Below are 21,216 nucleotides of genomic sequence, written 5' to 3'. Positions count from 1 at the left end.
TTGCTGCTATAACACACTTTATCAAAATCCAGCAGAACACGCCGCTTGAAACAGTTAGTTCCAGTCCTTTTCGTCTTCTCTCGTTCCTTTTTTTTTTACTTTCTTTTAATCTCGAAAATACGCTACGAAGAGTCCACGCATTATATCATGTGCACGCCGCGCGTATCCGCGCCAGAGAGAGAGGTACGTTGTCGTCGTCCGCGAAGAACGTTAACGGCTACCTGCGCGATTCTTACTGCGGCGATCCGCTTTGATAATTACAGCGATGCGAACGGTTGCAAACGATATTTCCATGGGATCCAACGTCGGGTAGGAGAGGAGCGGCGGAGGACGACGGGACGGAGAAAAGAGGAGAGGAGTGCTCCTGATCGGAGGATCCCTTTCCGCAAATGCCAGTCCGCCCTCTCGCACGCACAGCTGATTATCGATTAATATAGTTGTTGATTCCACGCTTGCGAGGAGCTTCATTGAATTATCCTTCCGATCGAACGAACAAATCGCGTGGGTAGGTTCTCCGTCTCTATCACTTTCCCCCTTCTCTCTTTCTCTCTCTTTCCTTCTCCCTTTCTCTTACGGAGTATGCTTATTTTACGAACGCGAACATCGATGATGTACCTTTAGCGCGCACTTCCTCCTTTATATAATAGGATTACGACGTGAGATTGCGAGAGGAGTTTCAAGTCCGTCATATAGAAACCACGCGGCAACCCGAATTCACATGTCGAGGATCGGGAAACGGCGAAGCTCCCTCAATTCTCCAGGAAGGACACGAATTGCGTGAGCTTCTGCAGCTGTTCCTCCGTCAGGCAGATCTTGTCCGATTGGCTGTACTGTTCCTCATCAATCTGTTTGCGTGGTTGCACTATGGTACCGTCAACAATCCAGCCCCTGTCGATAGCGGCCTGTCGCACCTCGTCCAACGACATTCCGCTCATCGTCGCCATGGTCGTCAGGTTCAGGGAGGAGTATGCCTTCGATATCAGCCTCATCACCCGTTCTCGAACATTGTCTGCAAAAATCGGGGTCGAAATCGGGGGAGATTCCGTTAGCGGTAACTCCTCTTGTTTAATAAAGAACGAGAAGTTCGATTAAAGAGTGACTCCAATGTGCTGTGTAGATTCCGCTTGAATAATCGATTATCGGCCGGCGTTGTAAGCGATAATTATGTAGACGGTGGGTTTAATAACAATTGATTGTCGTTAATTATAATAAGGTACATATTTAGTCCTTGCTTCTACAGATGTAGGGCGCTAAATGAGGAAAGCAACTTGCCGTAGTTAACACGAAGTTGACCCGCATATGGTATTCGTTAAGATATTCTTTTATATGTATGCTCAATAAATGTAATCATCGGCACATCGTAATACTTAAGACATAAGCAAACGACAATATATTATTAGGTGTTGGAATTAATTCGTAGCGTTTTTTAATGAAAGAATGTTATTTATTTCACATGAGCATTAAAAAATACATTAATGAAAGTACTTCCCATCACTTGTAAAACGCTACGAATTAATTCCAACACCTAATAGAATTATTTGAAAAACAGTAAATATCGCATCTGCCACGACTTGACAAATTTTTATCATTATTATAACCGATAATTCCTGAACGTTCGCGATAATTACGCACTTTTGTATGCAAATATCTTCTTATAGATCAGGGTTACCACAAATTCTTCATTCAAAATTCCATAACTTTTCTCTGATTTCAAGATAATATTTAATTATTCTCATTTCATTGATGCTTTCAATAACATTTTTAAATTTTTTTCTAGTTTCGTACTGATTTGAAAACGTCAAATATTTTTTTGAGGGGCAATTTAACACAATATAAATTACTATTAATATTGTTGATACTACTTGCGTTTAATTGTTAATAAATTAAGTTGGTAATATATTACAAAATTGTGTAAGTGATATACGCATATTAAACTTCTTTAAGGCCAAGAATTTTTTAATTTTCCAGAAAATTTTACAAAATTCCCTTTTTCTGATTTCTCTAATTTCCAGTTTTGTGGTAACCCTGTAAATATCTTCTTGCTTACAGAAAAAACTATAAATATCTCCTTGCTATAAAAAAAAAAAAATATATATATATATATATATTAGGTGTTGGAATTAATTCGTAGCGTTTTACAAGTGATGGGAAGTACTTTCATTAATGTATTTTTTAATGCTCATGTGAAATAAATAACATTCTTTCATTAAAAACGCTACGAATTAATTCCAACACCTAATATATATATATATAATTTAATGACTGATGTCGCTAATTATCTTTAATTCTGTCTAAACGAATTAAACGTTTGTTTTATCAGCCCTAAGTTTATTATTAACATTATTTTTTGCCTTATTGACTTACCTTTGAGGGCTGTCATAACGTCTTTGACGTCTTCGCTCCATTCCACGTTTAGGGCCGTGTGAACCGCGGGCCAGTTGCGTTGCCACATGCATTGTCCTACCGTCCATACCCGTCCGAGCTCCTCGTGGGCGGCTTTTACATCTGGAGGGATACGCTTCCAGAGGTACTTTGCGTTGCATCTACGATAACCGTCGTACATTCAAGCGGGCCAATCGATAAGGAGAACCGATCGTGCTCCCGGGCATCTCGAGCGTGATGCAAAAATAAAATTGAACGCAAACAAGTCACCACTTCGGCTTGACGAAATATTTCATGCGACGTTTGTGCTCTTGACGTAATGTTCGTCATTGAGCTTAGTCGAGAGAAACAGGAAAATAAAGAGACTTTCAAAGTATCTTTAAGTTTCTCAAAATATTTCGAATAATTATACAAATATAAATGCACCGCGAAGGAACAGAAAAATAGCTCGATTATAGATAAAATTGTTGGATTTTAACCTCCGAAAATAAAAAGATAATCTGTCTATGTGACAATAAATAAAATATAAAATTATAAAATCACACAGATCTTTGAAAAAATTGAATATTATCAAATTTTAAGATGACAAAGCAAGTTAAAGCTCCTTAACATGTGTCAGAAAACAAAAAATAATTATAAATTTATTCTTTAGCATTTTTTAAACATTTTTTTTTAATCACTTTGAGATTAAATGCTTGTATTATAAAAAATTTTAGTCTATTAACTAGTAATATATTTAACTAGTTATAAATTAAATCCATTAAAAACAAATCTTTTTTTTTAAATTTATAAATCGAAGGCAACTACTTAAATAGTATTGTACAATATATATATAATATTTAACAAATAAAAATTGTATTACTTTCTTGAAGAAAATATCATTCATCATATATTAATAATAACATAAAGTCAAACAATTATAGTAGTCTTATAAATATATATAATCTAATGCAACATACTAACAGTTTTAACATACTAATAGTTTTATAAATTCATATAATCTAATCCAACATATTTTAAAAGATCTATTTTGTAACTCTTAATGATTGTAACTGCAACATTACAATGTTGTTGCTCAGGTTTTGTACATGGTAAAAAAAGCTATGCAACGACACTGTAATGTTACAGATAGGGCCATGGCAAATAAAAAACTTAAGGCAGTAAGACATAAGCAGTAAGAAAATCAACATGTTGGTTACTGTCTATGTTATAGACTCTATTGTGATTGGTTAATTCACTTAGGCTAATTCTACAATGTGCTCTTTGTTTCCTGTTTCTTGTTGTTTGTTTCTATTTACCTCTTGCTTTTTTGGTCAATAAGATAAGAGACAAACAACAAGAAATAGAAAATAAAAAGCACATTATAGAATTAGCCTTACATTTTACTGCTTAAGTTTTTTTATATGTCATGGCCCTTACAGTCGTTCAAAATTATAGAATACGCCTCTTAATGAAAAATAAATCAAATAAATGACAATACAGTTGCTGTGTTCAATAGAAAAAGCATCTTTATAAGTGCTGTATGATTAGCTTTGTCCTTTCTTGAATCTAAATATATAAACCGATCGTATTAAAGTATCATACAATAGTTACAAAGCTGTTTTCTCCGTTGAATGCAACCAATGAAAAAGATTTTGTACTCACAAATCATTCCGATGAAGATAGACAGCTAACAGTCGCATGTAGGCTTGTGCGCTTATAACTCCAGTTGGAGACTGAAACAGCAGAAAAATAAATAATTAAAAATTTTCTGCTCACCAATGATATTCGAAGCAAAATTTAATTTAAGTACTATCCGCATGGACACACAAAAAGAGCGAACAGAATTGACGACGGCCGACATAACCTATAAAACGCTCTTCGCTCGCATAATTGCGAGACTCACCTCTAATTCGCTTATTTCTAATTCGTTCATCAACTTATTAAGCTCGACCGTGCAACTGGGCACCATGATGACGATTCTGTTAACTATTGCGACGACACGAAATCCCAAAAATATGCCGACATGGAGACCACGAGCGGCAAAACGAAACGTAACGACGCGAAGGACACAAACAGCTGAGTGCAATGCGGCGCGAAAAATTAACAAGCTAACTAGCGCCATCTCTTATTTGATGCTGCATACTACTAATCTTATTCATCATGGATAACTGAAAACTTCTTTATCGATAACGTCGAGTATCTGCTGTCGATATTTTGATAAATATTTTTTTACACTAATTCATATTATTTTTCAGAATTAAATTTCAAAATTTTTAAGAATTCTATATAGGTTTATAACTTCATAAAAACTTCTCTGATTTTTAATACGAATTAGTACTTCGGAAGTGCTGAAAAAGTATAAACTTTTTTTTTTATAATTCTTCGTATATGTGAAATCAAATATTATATTTTAAAAGAATTTTTTGTTCAAAATTTCTGAAGAAAACTTATCTCTGAAAAAAATCTGTAAAGTTTAATTTTTGAGAAATTTAAGGAATAACAATAAATTCTTTAAAATATTATGAGATATGAAAATATATATATATATATATATATATATATATATATATTTTTTTTCATTAGAGTAACATAATATTTATCTGTTATTGATAGCTTTTATTTATGTTTTTCATATACTTAACGGTGTTCCAAAACTCATCGAGGAAGAGGTATTTGCGAGGGGATTGTCTCCCCCTCCTCTTTTCCTGTTACATCTCGTCCCCTGTCACTCTCTCATTTGTAGCAATATATAAGTAGAGAAGTAACATCCTGTGTGTATCTGAGCCATGAGCGTATAGTTAGATGGCAAGGTAGAACGGCAATATTTTATTATTCACACTGGCGAAGTATGAATCGAGATGTAATTACTGTAAACATCCTTCAAGGTGCTAAGTGTTCTGTGTAAAAATGACAATGACATGGAAACGAATTGAGGAACATTCGGGAGTAGGTGAGGATTAGTTTTCCTATATGAGGAATGAATAACCTACCACTGAGAAACTCCAACATCCTGGGAGGTGCCCTCCCGAGTTCAGAAAAATTCTCGTTGCATCGTCGTATCGCGTTTTCCACATTTTGGCAGACTTTCGTCCGGATATCGAATTTTCAGCTTAAATACTTTACGCGTGATATTTTCGCGAATATCGAATATTTATGTGACAGCATTCAAGTGATACAAATGACAAATTATCATAAAAGTATCGTATATTTCTCTAATTTTAGTTGGTTTAGAAGAAGTTTCTTTGGTGTCTTTAGAAAATGACGTTAATTATTTCAAATCTTGTTTTTAATGATATCGATAAATGTTTTATTGATTAAATGCATGTTGATTATTTGTTAAGAAAGAACTGTACAATACCCTACGTTTCACTCACATTTGTGTTTTGTCTTTATGAACTCAGCATGGAATTTATCAATATATGCAATATTTGAAAATCAATTTGAAGATACAAATTTTACACATTCTAAAACTATTTTTAAATTATATATATATATATATATACACACACACACAGAGAGAGAGAGAGAGAGAGAGAGAGAGAGAGAGAGAGAGAGAGGGCAATGTTTCACAACTTATATGTTGTCGAAATATTCCATGCATAATTCCTTCAAAAACTATGTTCCTGAAAAATCACTGGAATGCCAAAATCACAGACACGTATCCTGTATTTATTTTTGTATTTTATCACTTTATTTAGCCGTCCATAATTTTGCACACTCAATCCCGCACGCAATATGCTTAACGGTTGGAGAGGTTGTACAGATAACTGCGGAATGTGCAGATTGGTATTACGGCCGCAGCAAGTTTAAGGGTACATGTGGAATTTTTCCAAAATCCTATATACATATCCTACAGAAATCAACGAATACGGATAACTTAGTACAAGAGATCACTAACGTCTTAAGAGAATGGGGACATTATTGGAAACATTTATATGTGGTATGTATAGAATACTTCTTGTCATAGAGAATTTGCTTATTTCTGGAAATAAAAAGAGCACTATACAGAGCAGACATAACTTGATAATTCTATATGTTTAGACACATTCCGAACACTTCAGAACGATGCAGCAGCAAATTCTAGATGCAATTGGATACAGAAGCAAGATTTTGAGTGGGACTTTAACAGTAGACGAGTTAAAGGATATGAAGAGATTGACAACAGCAAAGATAGATACTGGAAATCAACTGTTAGGTTTGGATATGGTGGTTCGAGACGAGCATGGAAATATTTTGAATCCCATGGAGACAAGCACTATCCAATTGTATTACCATCATGAGACTGCTGCAGAGAGAATAAGAAAAGCGTGCAATGATACCAAGAAAAAACCCTATAAGCCACAAGTACCTGTATATTCACATATCTTCTTCGTTAGTGTGAGAAATTTTGTATGTAAAATGGCAGAGGATGTAGAACTACTGTTGACTTTATACGATGGCAGAGAGATGAAAGCTATCACGGAAAATTATGTGGTATCGTGGAGTAAAGAAGGACTTGCAAGGGACATTGATCAGTTGCATAATCTTAGAGTATTGTTCACAGATCTTGGTTCCAGAGATTTAACAAAAGACAAAGTTTATTTAGCCTGTTATGTAATTAGAATAGGTGGTATGGAAGCCAAAGAACCAGATCACCGTCGCTCAAGTGTTACACAAGCCAATCAAACAAAAATCAAGAGCGCGGAAATTATGAGAAGACCGTTTGGTGTAGCCGCGATGGATATTACCTTATTCATTACCGGCAAGCTTGAGGGTGATGTTGAGCAACATCATTTTATACCTTTTGTACAGTAAGTACATACTTCAGTTTTAATAAGATTAATATTTTGGTTTTAATAAGATTAAATAATATGGCATTCATGATTAAAGTGTCAAAAGAAAGTGTTATGATGATTTTTATAAAGAGATAGAATTCTTTTTGTTGGTTTTCTCTTTTGTTTCAGATGTTGTGAGAAAGATAGCCTTGATGGTACATTACGTAGAATTATTGCACAAAAAGAAGCAAATATTCAGAAACATGTCAATGGTAATATTACCAATGTCACAGGGGGACAAGGATTATGGACTAGCTTAAAATTGTTAAGGGGTGATCCAAAACAGGTAAGTTCTAAAGTAAAATTATTCTGTGAAATTATTTTGATTATGCTATAAAAAGAAAATTATATTTTGCCATTTTTAATGCTTGAAAGGTACGTGATGAAAACCCACATTTGGTACTGGGTAATGTTGCAATCGCGCGTAAAATGGGATTCCCAGAAGTTATTTTGCCGGGTGACGTGCGCAATGATCTGTATCTAACATTAATTAGTGGTGAATTCAGTAAAGGCTCCAAATCTACAGACAAAAATGTAGAAGTAACGGTTAGTGAGATCATAAATTTAAAAAAAAATTGTATTCTGTACACACTTACACATATATATGAGTATTTGCAAATTTAACAGGTTAAAGTATGTAATGAATACGGTATTGCAATTCCCGGAGTTATGACATTAGGTGGTGGCGTGTCTCCAATTGACGAGTATCGTAGCGTTATTTATTATCACGAAGATAAACCTAGATGGTGCGAAACGTTTAAGATTGCCATACCTATAGAAGAATTTAAGCAGGCCCACTTAAAGTTTACGTTTAAGCATCGTAGTTCTAACGAGGCAAAAGATAAGTCTGAAAAGCCATTTGCTTTAAGTTACGTTCGATTAATGCAACGCAATGGAACGACTCTACAAGATATACAACATGAATTGTTGGTTTACAAATTAGAACAGAAGAAGTACGAAGAGAGCGATATATCTTACTTTAAATTGCCATCAACACGTGGAGAATTGGTATACTTATTTGTTTGATAAAGAGATAAAAAAAAATTAATATTCCTAAATGTTGTGCATTTCATATTTTTTTCTTTATTTTTGTTTGTATGTTTAGGCTGAATTAAATATGGAGAAAAAACCAAGTTTAGGATCTTTGACATTAACCAGTAAGGATAGCTTTTTAATAGCAACTAATATTTGCTCAACTAAATTGACCCAAAATGTAGACTTATTAGGTTTACTCAATTGGGCATCACACAATACGGACTTAAAAGAATCTTTAGCTGCTTTAATGAAAGTTGATGGGGAGGAAATAGTGAAGTTTTTGCAGGTAACAATAAATCTAATTTATCGAAAATGAAAATTATGTATACGTAATAAAAAATAATTTTTTTATAAAGTATAATTATATTCTGTTTTTTTAGGATGTTTTAGATGCTTTATTTAACATTTTGATGAGTAATTCAGACAGTGATGTCTACGATGACATGGTCTTTGAGTGCCTTTTATATATTATCGGACTCGTGTCCGATAGAAAGTATCAGCACTTTCAACCAGTATTAGATTTATATATTTCTGAAAGTTTTTCTGCAACTCTCGCATATAAAAAATTAATTGCGGTATTGCGTAAACGTATAGACAGCGTCAGCAATGGCGATGGTCAGGAACGAGATTTATTGCTTAAGACAATGAAAAGTTTGCAATACTGCATGAGGTTTATTGTCGAATCTCGTCTTTTATTTACTGAGTATGTTTTATTTATTATTACATATAATTTTTTTATACATTATGTAATCGTAAATAAAATGTTTTATAAAATTATCTAACATAGGCTGTGAGTAGATACTCTAAAAAAGAATTACTTTCAATTAATATTTATAATTTATTTTAAAAGGTTAAATCAAGATGAAGAAGAATTCTCACAAACTTTAACTGATCTCTTACGATCTATCGTTAATCTCATGAGTCACGAAACAGATGGTACTCTGTTGGTTCAAGGAGCCTGTCTCAAGTACCTACCAACAACGATACCTCATTTATTAAGAGTTTATAGCGGCAAGCAACTGAGCACAATTTTAACAGATTTACTTGTGACTTTACCAACCGGTAGATTAACCAAACAAAAAATGATGACAGTAAACGACATTGTACACAGTCCACTTTTTTTAAATGCAGACTGTAGAGCGATTTTATTACCGAGAATTACTATACTTGTCAGAGATTTACTGGAATCCAAAGAGGAGGTAAGATGTTATAAAGTATGTTATTTCCTAATGCTATTTCTTAACTTACAGTTTAAGCGGTATGAAATGTTCGCATTATTTTTCTATCTCACAAAAAATAATATCAGTTCATATACTTATATATTTTCGCAATACATGATGCGTCCTAACTACATAAATTTACATGTAACTGGATTTGTTGAAACTCACGAATTTTCACTTACATTTAATATCATTCAGTGTGACGTGCGATAAATGTCAATGTTCGTGCTTTCCGTGCAGCCTGCGATCCCTCCGCCACGCATCTTTCTGACTCTTCTCTCTCAATCTTCTCTTTTTATAGAGGATGTCTCTTCATTTTTATTTTTTAATTTGTGATTTTTTGTTCTAATTAAAACAAAATTTTAATTGTTAAACTCTAGCTAATTTTTTAATTAAAATTAAAATATTTTACATTAAAAAAAAATAGTCACATAAATTATGATTTCAGAAAATTTAATAAAAATAATGACAATTATTAAGTTGCATTAGCTGAAAATATAACATATTAAAAGACATCCTTTACACTTACTTTTGATAAAGCATGAAAAGGGAAATGTATACGACTTGAAAAAAATTGAAATTTGGAATGTAGCATGTGTTTGTTTAGTAATGTTATTGTATAATGTTTATTCTGCATTGTGCGATTTTTCCGTAAGATTATTTGATATAAAGTTTATATGACATAAAAAAATTTAAAATTATTAGATAAAAGTCTATCTAATCTACTTCTTTTCTGACTACGGATACTTTTTTACTATTGATATTTCATGCTGTATTTTATGATACTATGTTCTTTCTGCAGTTCTATATTTACATTGTGGTGTCGGAAAATTTTCAATAATGTAGTGTATACATCCTTAGAAAAAATGGTATTGTTTTTTTCAACTAACAAGGGTTGTTTCATTTTTTTGTACGGTTTGGTTTTGGTTAATGGCGTTTAAAGGGGCTATCGAGTACGCCTGGAAAGAGCGTGGCGAAGGTAGCCAGGTTGCTCGGCGAAAATCGGCATCGGCTCAACCAACATCGTGGCTACTCCGAAGAGGTAATTTTTATCATAAATGCAGGAAGTCTCCTATGTGGATAAATAATATGTTTTTCATGGCATCATGATTTTGAGACTATTTAACATAGAAACTTTGATGTATCTGCACTTATATCTGTTGTATTGCATTAAAATTTTAGCATCGGTGATTCGCGTTACGTAAGTTATTTTTTTTTGTATGAATGCACAAGATTGTATAGTGTATTCCTATCACACACTAATTTAGATTGATATATATTTACAATAATCTTTTTATTTATATTTTATAGACATATAGAGTATGTCTGAAATTTTCCTAAACAAAAATTCTAAACAATTAACGAATTTAAATATCAGCTTTTATTCATATTAAGTTTTTCACATAGCTTTTACATGGTCCCCTCCTTCTCGACATACGCAATAAAACGGCGATACAATTATGAATTGGAAGCTATTATATTGTATTTCTTTTCCAGAATCGCCTTCATTTCATGCATCCCATTACATATCTTGAATCGCTGGTACATCGTAAAAAAATTATTTTAAGTGTAATTTTATCTTGGAAAATATCAAAAAGTGTCAGGGTTAAATCAAGTAAATACGGATGGGTAGATGGTAGATTACTATTATCTGTCAGTTGGCCAAAAATTGTGAAACAGTCCTGACTGTGTGTGCAGGCGCATTGGCATACGAATTTGTACCTATAGGTCAAATCGTAAATTCAGCGTTATAATGCGTTAGCTAAATTCTGTAAGAAGAATATTATAATAGTTTCCAATCATTGTATCATTCTATTACGCGTACCGAAAAGGGGAAGAACTATGTAGAAGCCTGATATAAATAATAGCTGATATGAATATCTGAATTTGTTGATTTTTTAAAGAATTTTTGTCTGTAAATTTTTTAAATATACTGTGTAAATATAATTCACAGAGCAATCTACTTTTTATATCTGTTTTTTATATTTCTATAGGTGGAATTGTGCGTCAAGATTTTATCTGACATTCTGGAACTGACTTTTAGAAAAGACATAGGTAGCACAATTTCAGATGTCAAGGAAATAATGTTAACAGCTTTACGTACCATTATACAGACGGTTATATCAATGGACAGAGAAAATCCTTTAGTTGGAAATTTAGTTTCAGTAATGTTGGCGATATTTAGGTATATTTAAGATTCCAAAAATAAAAAATGTAAAAATTATTGAAAGAACAGGGATTGAAATATCTTTTTCCTTCTTAATCTCTTTTCAGACAAATGACACAACTCCATTATGAAGTGTATATCAACCATTTTGGAACTAAAATTGATTTACTTGACTTTCTTATGGAGATATTGCTTGTCTTTAAAGACCTGGTTTCTAGAAGTGTATTTCCCGGAGATTGGTGTGAGATGATCATGCTCCAAAATAACATTATTTTGAATTCTTTACGGTATTTCTCGGCCACAATTAGAGATTATTTTTTTACTGAATTTGAGCAACAAGCCTGGTCAAATTTCTTCCATTGCGCTATTGCATTTTTAACACAACCTGCCTTACAATTGGAGACATTTACATCAGCGAAACGAAATCGTATTATTAAGCGCTACAAAGATATGCGCAGGTATGTCTCTTATGTAATATAATAATTACGCAGAATGTTTCAAGGCTATCACAATAAAACTAAAGATTCAAATAGAACGAACACTTTTAACATTAAGACAAATTCTTAGTCCATACATTTTATGTATCATTTTTAATATATGTTTAATCATATTTATTAAATATTATTAAATAAAATAAAACGAATATTTTTTCTTTTGCTACGTTACAGAGCAACTGTGTTCGAAATTAGATCTATGTGGTTCAACTTGGGTCAACACAAAATATTGTTTGTACCCGCTTTAGTTGGTGCCATCCTTGAAATGGCATTAATACCCGATATTGAATTAAGAAAAGCTACTATACCTATTTTTTTCGACATGATGCAATGCGAGTACTATAGTTCACGTATAGTGGAAGGATATGGGGACACTAAGCGCGATCCTGCTCATATCAAAGCTAATTTTACAGAATATGAAAACGAAATGATTGCAAAACTGGATATTCTGGTAGTGATAGTATTTTGTATACATAATTTTAAATATAAATACTGAAACAGAACAGAGTCTTAATTGAAATTTATCTTGATAATTACATTAGTGAAAAGTTACTTCATGAAAGTTCGGTTTTTACAGGTCGAAGGAGGCAGAGGCGATGAACATTTTCGTACACTGTGGACTGACGTTATGGGTTCTTTATGTGAAAAACATTCTACAATGCGAGAGCAAGGTTTACGTTTCGTAGATACTATATCTAGACTTATGGAACGCTTATTGCAATATCGCGATATTATTCACGCCGAATCCCAAGAGCATCGTATGCTTTGTACTGTGAATTTATTGGAATTCTATTCTGAGATTAATAGAAAGGAAATGTATATTAGGTAAATGCAAAAAATCTATTATATTTTTATAAATCAAATAATTGTTTTAATTGTCTTTTAATTTGATTAAATGTGATTAGTTTAGATTTTTTGATATTCTAAATATTCCATGATAAATAAAAAGGTTTAATGTAATAAATATATGTATATTAAAACGTTAAATGATTTTCTTTATATATTTTACAGATATGTGAATAAGCTGTGTGAATTACATCTAGAATGCGATAATTATACAGAAGCTGCTTATTCTTTAAAACTTCACAGCCAGTTATTAGCATGGAGTGATCAGCCCTTATCACCTTTGTTAATATCACATAGGTAACATTACCAACCAATATTAAATAGTTTATATAAGCTTGTTTAGAGATGAAATTAATATTAAAAAATTCAATCATTTTTCTAGGTATCCTTTGTGTCAAACGCATCGTGAATTGAAAGAAGCGTTATACAATGATATCATCGATTATTTTGATAAAGGAAGAATGTGGGAATGCGCTCTTGCCGTTTGCAAGGAACTAGTTTCACAATATGAAGAGGAAACATTTGATTATTTGCAATTGTCCATCCTACTAATACGCATGGCAAAGTTTTATGATTGTATAGTAAAACAGTTAAGACCTGAACCGGAATACTTCAGAGTCGCATATTACGGCAAAGGACATCCTGTTTTTCTTCAAAATAAAGTACTTTCACGTATTTAACATATCTTTAATTATTGTTTATTTTTGTTCTTTGTTCAATGGAATAATATATTTGCGATATATATAGGTATTTGTTTATCGAGGAAAAGAATATGAACGACTTAGTGATTTTTGTACAAGAACACTAAATCAGCTACCGAATGCAGAGCAAATGAATAAATTGTCTCCGCCTACTACAGAAATGTTAGAATCATATCAACAGTATGTACAAATTAATAAGGTAGAACCACTGATGGATGAAAAAAGGCATCGTTTAAGTGGTAAACCAGTTACTGCAGAAGCAGTTTTAAGGTGCATACTTAACATTATAGTTTATGTAAAATTTCATCAATTTTCTACTGTATTTTTATGATTATCATTGTTTTTATATTTTAGATATCATCGTGTGAATGATGTGCAACGTTTTAGATTTTCAAGACCTGCTCCGAGAAAAGAAATTATTACAGTAAATAGCGATAAAGAAAAGGAAGTAAATACTAGTACTAACAATAGCAATGAATTTGCCTCGTTATGGTTGGAACGGACAGTACTTGTTACAAGTTACCCGTTACCGGGAATTCTTCGATGGTTTCCTGTGACATCTAGCGAGACATATTTCGTCAGCCCCTTGAGAAACGCAATTGAAACTATGGAAGCTACGAACACAGCACTGAGGGATCTTATTATTGCTAACAAGTTTGTATATATATATATATATATATATATATATATATATATATTAATTTATATTATATGTATTAATTTATTAAACATATATATATTAATTTATTTTATTCTCGATATAAGTTATAATCTCATATTGCAACTTTTTAATTTTTAATTTTTTAACTAATTTTTAAAAAACCAAAGCTTATATGGGTCGAACTTTGAGAATGAATCTAAAATCTATCTATTATGTTGATTGTTTCTACATAAAATCATATAAATTATTCCATATTTTTTAATAATTTATAATGAATGTAACAAAGTGTTAAAATTGATTTACTTGTTTATTATATTTGTTCATTATTTTATAATATAAATTTTTATGAAACTACTATTTGTTTTATACAGGAGTGATCCTAATCTTCCATTAAATCCTTTGAGCATGAAATTGAATGGCATATTAGATCCAGCTGTTATGGGTGGTATCGATAACTATGAAAAAGCTTTCCTCAACGCAGAGTACAAAGATAATCATCCGGACGAAAGTTCAGATCTTCTCAAGTTAGAAGGGCTCATTGCAGAACAAATCCCTCTACTCAGTGTAGGTCTGCAGTTACATAAAACACGAGCACCTACCGAATTGGCACCGTTTCATCAACGTTTAGAGCAATGTTTCATGTCTATGCGTAATCAAGTAGAAGCTAAATATGGAAAAAGAGTAAGTTTTTAATCATTCAAATCAATATCTATCGAAATAATAATCAAGTTAATACTCGCATTAAATTTATAAATATATAATTTATTCTATAACACAGACCTGCGATTTACAAATTGAAAGCCTAACGCAAACTGTAACAATGCGAAGACCACCAATTTCGAGAGGAGATAATCACTGTCTGTCCGAGTCAAATATGAATAATTCAGAGTAAGCTTTTCCATCCATTCTTGCACGGCATGTTTACTATTTTATTAATAAGTTTATATATATATATATATATATATATATATATATATGTATGTAACTAACATATAACTATTGCATAGCATGTTATTGCTATATCACAATCATCATTATTAAAATAAGATACAATATTTTAAAAAGTTATTAACTGTCTTAAGAAGTAACATTAAAGCTAATCATTTTTAACATTATCTTGTGCATTAAATGTCAAAATAATGCGCCCATTCTACAAGACATAATTCCTAAGCAATATATAAATAAAAACAAAATATACACAAAAATTAATGTGTATATTATTTAAAATGTACAAAATCCAATATTGTTGATCTGAGAAATCTGTATAAATAGTAAAATAATATTATTATATAGTTATTCTGTAATTACTCCATTCAGCTGTGTAACTCGCTACAGGGTATCTTCACTTACAAGATCCCAAGTTGCAACGTTCAAGTCGCTTACATCGTTCAATTTTAACAACAACACACCTTCGAGTAATACTCAAAACGTCAATTTGTCAAGGTAAAATCATCATACCAGTGTTACTTACCTCCAGCACTAACTAAAATTTAAAGCACTTCTTTTTGTAGATGAATTAGTGTAATCTCGATTATTCAAAGAAACAAAATATTTATGTATTTATATTTAAATTGTATATGAAATATACATATAAATATTCAATTAATTAATAATCGTTAGATGCCCGAATTTATTTTATATTTATTAAAAATCACATTTTACATTTATAGAAAATAAATAATATAAAAATGCCGTTTAGAACACATGATAGAAAAGAATGCAATATGATTTCAGGAATATTGCTGTTGGACCTGATAAACTCTCGCATAATACCTTATTATCCTTTCGTCGCACTTAATAATCCTATATAAATGCTCTCGTTCTTTTTACATTTTACATTTTTTAATGAAAGCATCATGCATAATGCTTAACATTATTTAATATTGCATAATGTTTATTTTTGCTTGTTTTTTTTTGTTAATTTTTATACAATTAATATACAAATTAATATATATCTTATCATATATATTGCATTAATCTAATTTATTTTATTTTACATACATATATATTCCGAGGGTAGGAAACATTCATAAGACAATAAAGTTACAACTAACATTGAATAAATAATAATGAAGTTTATATATAATTAAAAGAGGAAAGAACAATTTAAAAAATAACTAATTTAAAATGCAAATCTAAAAGTATATAAAGTCTTCTATTCTACAATTGCGTAAATGTAGTTGTAAGTGTGTAGTTGTAAAAATCTCCAATCACAGCTGAATATGAGAAGAATATTCGACTGTAATTGATCAATTCTTACAATTACAATTACAACTATTTACTATGTTTACGCAATTGTAGAATAAATTTAAGACAATAAAAACTAATTTAAATGTCACATAATCATGTTTCTATACGTTATATGTATATTATATATATTATTTTATGTATTTAATTCTAAGTGTATACAAAAAGTATATTTTATTTCTTTGTGATTATTATTGTGATCATTTTTATATCTGTTTATTTATTTATTCTGCTTTTTATCTGCATGATTTTGTTTTGCATAATAATGTCATAAATATCCCTGTAATATATATCTTCTTCACACACAACTGGCAATCTCTACTAAACTTCCTAAGTCTACGATAACTACGATAGGTAATTAAAAATATACACTTGTGTAACGAGATTATTGCAAAGCTCGAATGGTATTGCAATTATTATTCGATATTTCTCTTACCACAGTGATCCCTCAGCAAATATTAGCATACACGTTTAGAAAATTGTATTTTAACAATTGAAAATTTTAATTTATTTTTTTGTGAAGATTTTATTTTAACAATAACAAATTTTAATTTATTTTATTATGAGATTCAATCGCGCTTCTATCTACTCAATCATGAGTTGCGCATTGTACAATTAATAGTTGATCTTTAACTTTTCTATCCAGAGTTGCAAGTTTTCTTTTTTTAAATGATAGAGACATCTTTAACCGCGCGAATATTTTTAATCTGTAGAAACAACTCTATACGTTCACACATCTTGTCAACGGCCTCTTTGCAAAAAGCATTGGGAAATCCAAGTCCAGGAACATATAAGAAAAAAGATTCGAAACGTAGAAGCTCGCGAAAGAGTGACTCTGCTACAGTAACAAAAACCGATCAACCGACCAGCCAGTGGTATACTACCACCGAAATATCTAGTTCAATTCAACAAGCAACATCGTCTGTTACATCGTTAATATCTAATTTACAATCAACACATATATTTGAGCTTCGACAAGAGGTAAAGACTTTGAACATTATCTTATTGCTTATGACTTTGAATATAATTAATAACTATAGATTTCTTTGCATACAGCTCACACCTAAACGTCCCCTGAGATCGGAAGCGGAGAAAGAAAGAAGAATGAGTAATCGTTGGTCTGGTCAATCTCACTACCTAAGAAACATCAATAATGGACTAGAATCAAGTGGTTTAGGGAAAGGAAATAGAGATAGCGTCGGTACAACTGATAGTACAGCATCTGAGGATGATCCACCACCGCCTTTACCAATTAAAATGCGTGAAGCCGATTATTGTAACCTTCCAGAGGAACTGTCCACTAATCGGTCTGCTTTGAATAATCTGAAGTCTTCGGGACAGTGGAAAAACAAGTTGCCGACGCCTACCGACGATGATGTAGACAGTCACTCTAAACCGCCAACACCTCCACCGAAACCAAAAAGACCGGTTCACAATTTGAACAAAAATACATTTGCCTCTAACGATGTCGAAAACTCACTTGTTGAGGATTCATCGACCGCATAATACAATATAATATGATATATAGACGTCATGATGTTCACCTTGCCAAGCGTTGTGAACAAAATAAGCAATTATCTACGTTTATAAAAGCATTCTTCATCTAATTTTTGTATCGTTGATATTTAGAAGAGTTACCATTCATTAGAGTTAGCATTATAATATATTTCTTTGTGCCTTTCTTTCGCGATTTAGGATAAGCTAATAAGTATACGCTACTATGACACTAAATCCTTTACAAATGTATTCTGTACAACAGAAAGTATTGCTTTATATATAATGAACGAGCAATGTTATTGACAAAGGAATCCAAAGTTAATATGGATTTAAAAGACACAATATTTTATAATTTATAATGCGCACATGTGACAAGGACTATAACGACATTATCTGACACTATAGCAATGCATTTATTATATTTCTATTCTTATATGTAGCGAAGCTTTGTACTATATTTAGAGATTCAAGATTTTTATATTATCGAGATAAAACGACGTGAAAAAAGTAGGGAATTTGTGCTATACAAGGATGAAAATTGCGAAATTCGCTTTTAACAACCGTTCATTCTAAATAAGCGCATTATTGAACGTTTTAATATTGCTTTATTACAATTTACATGCTTGCTGTAATATCCATTACAATGCGTAGCATACTGTAGTAACGTCCATTTTTTCGATTAAAGACTTCATTTCAATATGATTTTGGATATATATATTCATGGAAAATATATATTTTTTATAAATTTTGATATAAAAGGTATACATATATAGCTTTAATTATAATAAAAAACTTTGGAGACCTTTTACATTTTATACTAACCATTTCTGAACGGATTTGCTATTACTAATACAATATGCATTAAATATTAGGTCATTTAAAAAATATCCACGGTTTTTTGTTCAATTTTTGAATGAAAAAACCGCGGATACTTTTTAAATGACCCAATATAATGAAAACAGTTAATGTTTTGCAATTTTCTGTTTGTTATAATATAATTTATTTTACAAATTCGATTTTTATAACATAATTATGAGAGTAGTAATAATTTAATCGCGACATTATTTAAATATTACCAAGAGCCATTGTGATCTAGTGGTAAAACAATTTATATGTGTTAATGTTTATATAAGTCATTCATACTTGTTAACAGTGACTATAGTCTTATATGTTAACTTAGTTTTAAAAATACAGGAAGATATTGATTGTTTATAAACATATTTAACAAGTATGCAGTAAATGATAATGCATATGCTTTTTGCATATCTATTTCATCCAAATGAATAATGTAATGATTACATGGTCGTAATACAGTCATATGATACCAAGTGTGCTTCCTAATTGAGCACAAAATCAGAGTAAAAGTTTAAGTGAATTACAAGAAGTTATAATTTTTTATTTTATAGTCATAAAAACTTTATAATCAATCAAGGTACCAATTTGCGTTGCTTTTTAGTTACAGCATATTCTAAAAATTTACTATCAGAAACAGTCGTTTATACTGTTAATACAAATTATTTATTACATTTTTCATCATTATTACTTGAGTCTCATGCCAAAGAGATTAGTGCTTTATTTATTAAAAGCGTTAGAGAGCATTATATGTATTGCTAATAAAAAGTAGTATCGTGTAATATATTTGATATTTATCTAATGCACGAAACTAAAGAATAAGCTAAAAAATAAAGAGCTTAATAGTTTATTCATTATTATAATAATTAATGTAACAAAGATCTGTATTCAAAGTTATTGTTCTTATGTTAGTTCAACTTGTTTACTTATTTACGGAATTTATTTCGAAAAAGAAAACAAATATATATAACTATGTGTTTGAACAGAGCATTTATGAATACAGTTCTTAGCTTTGACACCAACTTTGTAATCGAAAAAATTGACAATATATTGATTCTAAAAATTAAGAAATTTAATATAGTGCTTTGCTTTCCTAATTATATAACTGATTACTATTAAGAAACTAATGTACCATCTTTGTATCTAAACTGAAACAATTTTTCTTTTTTTCTAGAAATTAAAAGCCTATAATGGTCAAAGCTGGATCTTTTAATGCTTAGAATAATTCAATCTTAACTTATTATATATACTATATATGTACTTGCATATATACAATATTTGTAGTTTTTTTTAACTGCGTGCCGAATTGTTTTTCCGGACTATAAACGCAATTAAACTACTTTAGTAATCGCGGATTAAATTGACAAGCAATTTTAATAATTTAGTGCTCAATCAGGCATCATATTATAAACATATTAATATGTGGAAAAACTTTCTTTTTTTATTCTTACGTATAATATACTGCACAACACTTTCATACAAATCAATTTTTATTTAATATGCTTTAATTTATTATCTACATGTACATATATCGATAGACATTAATTATATTATAAACAAGTGCCATTCAAATTATTAAATTCATACACACTATATAATACATTTCTGCTATATAAACAAAGTGATAAATATATACAATAAATATATGCTATGTAACAAATCAATTTTATTTATAAAAGACGAAATAATTTGATATAATCCCAAGAATCCCTACTTTTTAATAAGCAATATAGTTATGCGCACGCGCGCACACACACACACCTTATATATTATTGACTAATTATTTGCTATAAAAATATATATTTTATATCGTTTATTATGAAAGAAATTTTACAGTGACATTTAGAAATTTAATTTTACGAAATAGATTCATGCATGTTTTATAATAAGTATATTATGATGTTAAGATAATGATAAAGAATTTGAAAAATAAATCGACTTACAATTTGTTTTCTTCACGCAATAATTGTATCATCTAATAAATATCTAATTAATTCTATTTAATTAACACTATTTTCAGTTTTTCTTAAAATAGGTTTAAAATAAATTTATTAAGTTTGTATATCGCCAAAAATAGTTAATTAAATTCTTCTCTTTTATAAAATATTTATCAAATGTAAATACTTAATTTTATAATTATAATAGGAATTAGGCCAAATTATAAAATAACAAATAGTATGAATTTATATAATAGATGTCATCTTCATTTAAGTTAATAATAATAAATAACATCTATTAATGACTTACTACTAGTTATTATAATAATGCCATCAATAATAAAATAGCACTTATTTTAAATCTACTATTTAACTTTGGTT

At 30.6% G+C, this 21,216-nt stretch overlaps 2 protein-coding genes across 10 annotated transcripts; one reads left to right on the top strand and one right to left on the bottom strand.

Annotated features, from left to right (window-relative positions):
- CSN8 (COP9 signalosome subunit 8) lies at nt 1-4,460 on the bottom strand. The gene is made up of 4 exons (XM_011064943.2): nt 4,268-4,460; nt 4,027-4,097; nt 2,365-2,543; nt 1-1,009 (listed from the first exon to the last, which is right to left on the bottom strand). Exons 1-4 carry the CDS (start codon nt 4,331-4,333, stop codon nt 750-752), a joined length of 576 nt encoding a protein of 191 aa, XP_011063245.1. The 5' UTR covers nt 4,334-4,460; the 3' UTR covers nt 1-749.
- Nucleotides 4,461-5,022: 562 nt separating this feature from the next.
- Nucleotides 5,023-20,097, top strand: mbc (dedicator of cytokinesis protein myoblast city). 9 transcript variants are annotated; one of them, XM_087406217.1, is made up of 24 exons: nt 5,024-5,174; nt 5,250-5,314; nt 6,147-6,304; nt 6,406-7,154; nt 7,308-7,464; nt 7,554-7,724; nt 7,806-8,186; nt 8,284-8,499; nt 8,594-8,916; nt 9,064-9,412; nt 10,377-10,475; nt 11,428-11,618; nt 11,708-12,058; nt 12,269-12,545; nt 12,672-12,919; nt 13,106-13,237; nt 13,323-13,602; nt 13,688-13,911; nt 13,996-14,295; nt 14,674-14,983; nt 15,081-15,190; nt 15,620-15,745; nt 17,263-17,530; nt 17,606-20,097. In XM_087406217.1, exons 2-24 carry the CDS (start codon nt 5,272-5,274, stop codon nt 18,053-18,055), a joined length of 5,913 nt encoding a protein of 1,970 aa, XP_087262343.1. In that variant the 5' UTR covers nt 5,024-5,174; nt 5,250-5,271; the 3' UTR covers nt 18,056-20,097. The 9 variants fall into 9 exon arrangements, with proteins under 9 accessions (XP_087262339.1, XP_087262343.1, XP_087262344.1 ...); XM_087406211.1 differs by having other exon boundaries at nt 5,041-5,174; nt 5,250-5,561; XM_087406213.1 differs by having other exon boundaries at nt 5,023-5,174; nt 6,063-6,304; nt 17,263-20,097.
- Nucleotides 20,098-21,216: the final 1,119 nt, after the last annotated feature.

Source organism: Acromyrmex echinatior, chromosome 5, assembly GCF_024713525.1.
Source record: "Acromyrmex echinatior isolate Ae372 chromosome 5, ASM2471352v2, whole genome shotgun sequence".
NCBI lineage: Eukaryota > Metazoa > Arthropoda > Insecta > Hymenoptera > Formicidae > Acromyrmex > Acromyrmex echinatior.
Note: the sequence above shows the minus strand (reverse complement) of the source record. Positions and strands in the feature narration are given on the sequence as shown.

Excerpts from the sequence above, each read along its gene's own strand:
- mbc (XM_087406211.1), top strand. The coding sequence starts at position 5,342 with ATGAATAACCTACCACTGAGAAACTCCAACATCCTGGGAGGTGCCCTC. Across the intron at positions 6,305-6,405 it reads ATTGGAAACATTTATATGTG|ACACATTCCGAACACTTCAG; the intron begins GTATGTATAGAA and ends CTATATGTTTAG. Across the intron at positions 8,917-9,063 it reads TCTCGTCTTTTATTTACTGA|GTTAAATCAAGATGAAGAAG; the intron begins GTATGTTTTATT and ends TTATTTTAAAAG.
- CSN8 (XM_011064943.2), bottom strand. The coding sequence starts at position 4,333 with ATGGTGCCCAGTTGCACGGTCGAGCTTAATAAGTTGATGAACGAATTA. Across the intron at positions 2,544-4,026 it reads TATCTTCATCGGAATGATTT|ATGCAACGCAAAGTACCTCT; the intron begins GTGAGTACAAAA and ends CGGTTATCGTAG. Across the intron at positions 1,010-2,364 it reads CGTTATGACAGCCCTCAAAG|ACAATGTTCGAGAACGGGTG; the intron begins GTAAGTCAATAA and ends CGATTTTTGCAG.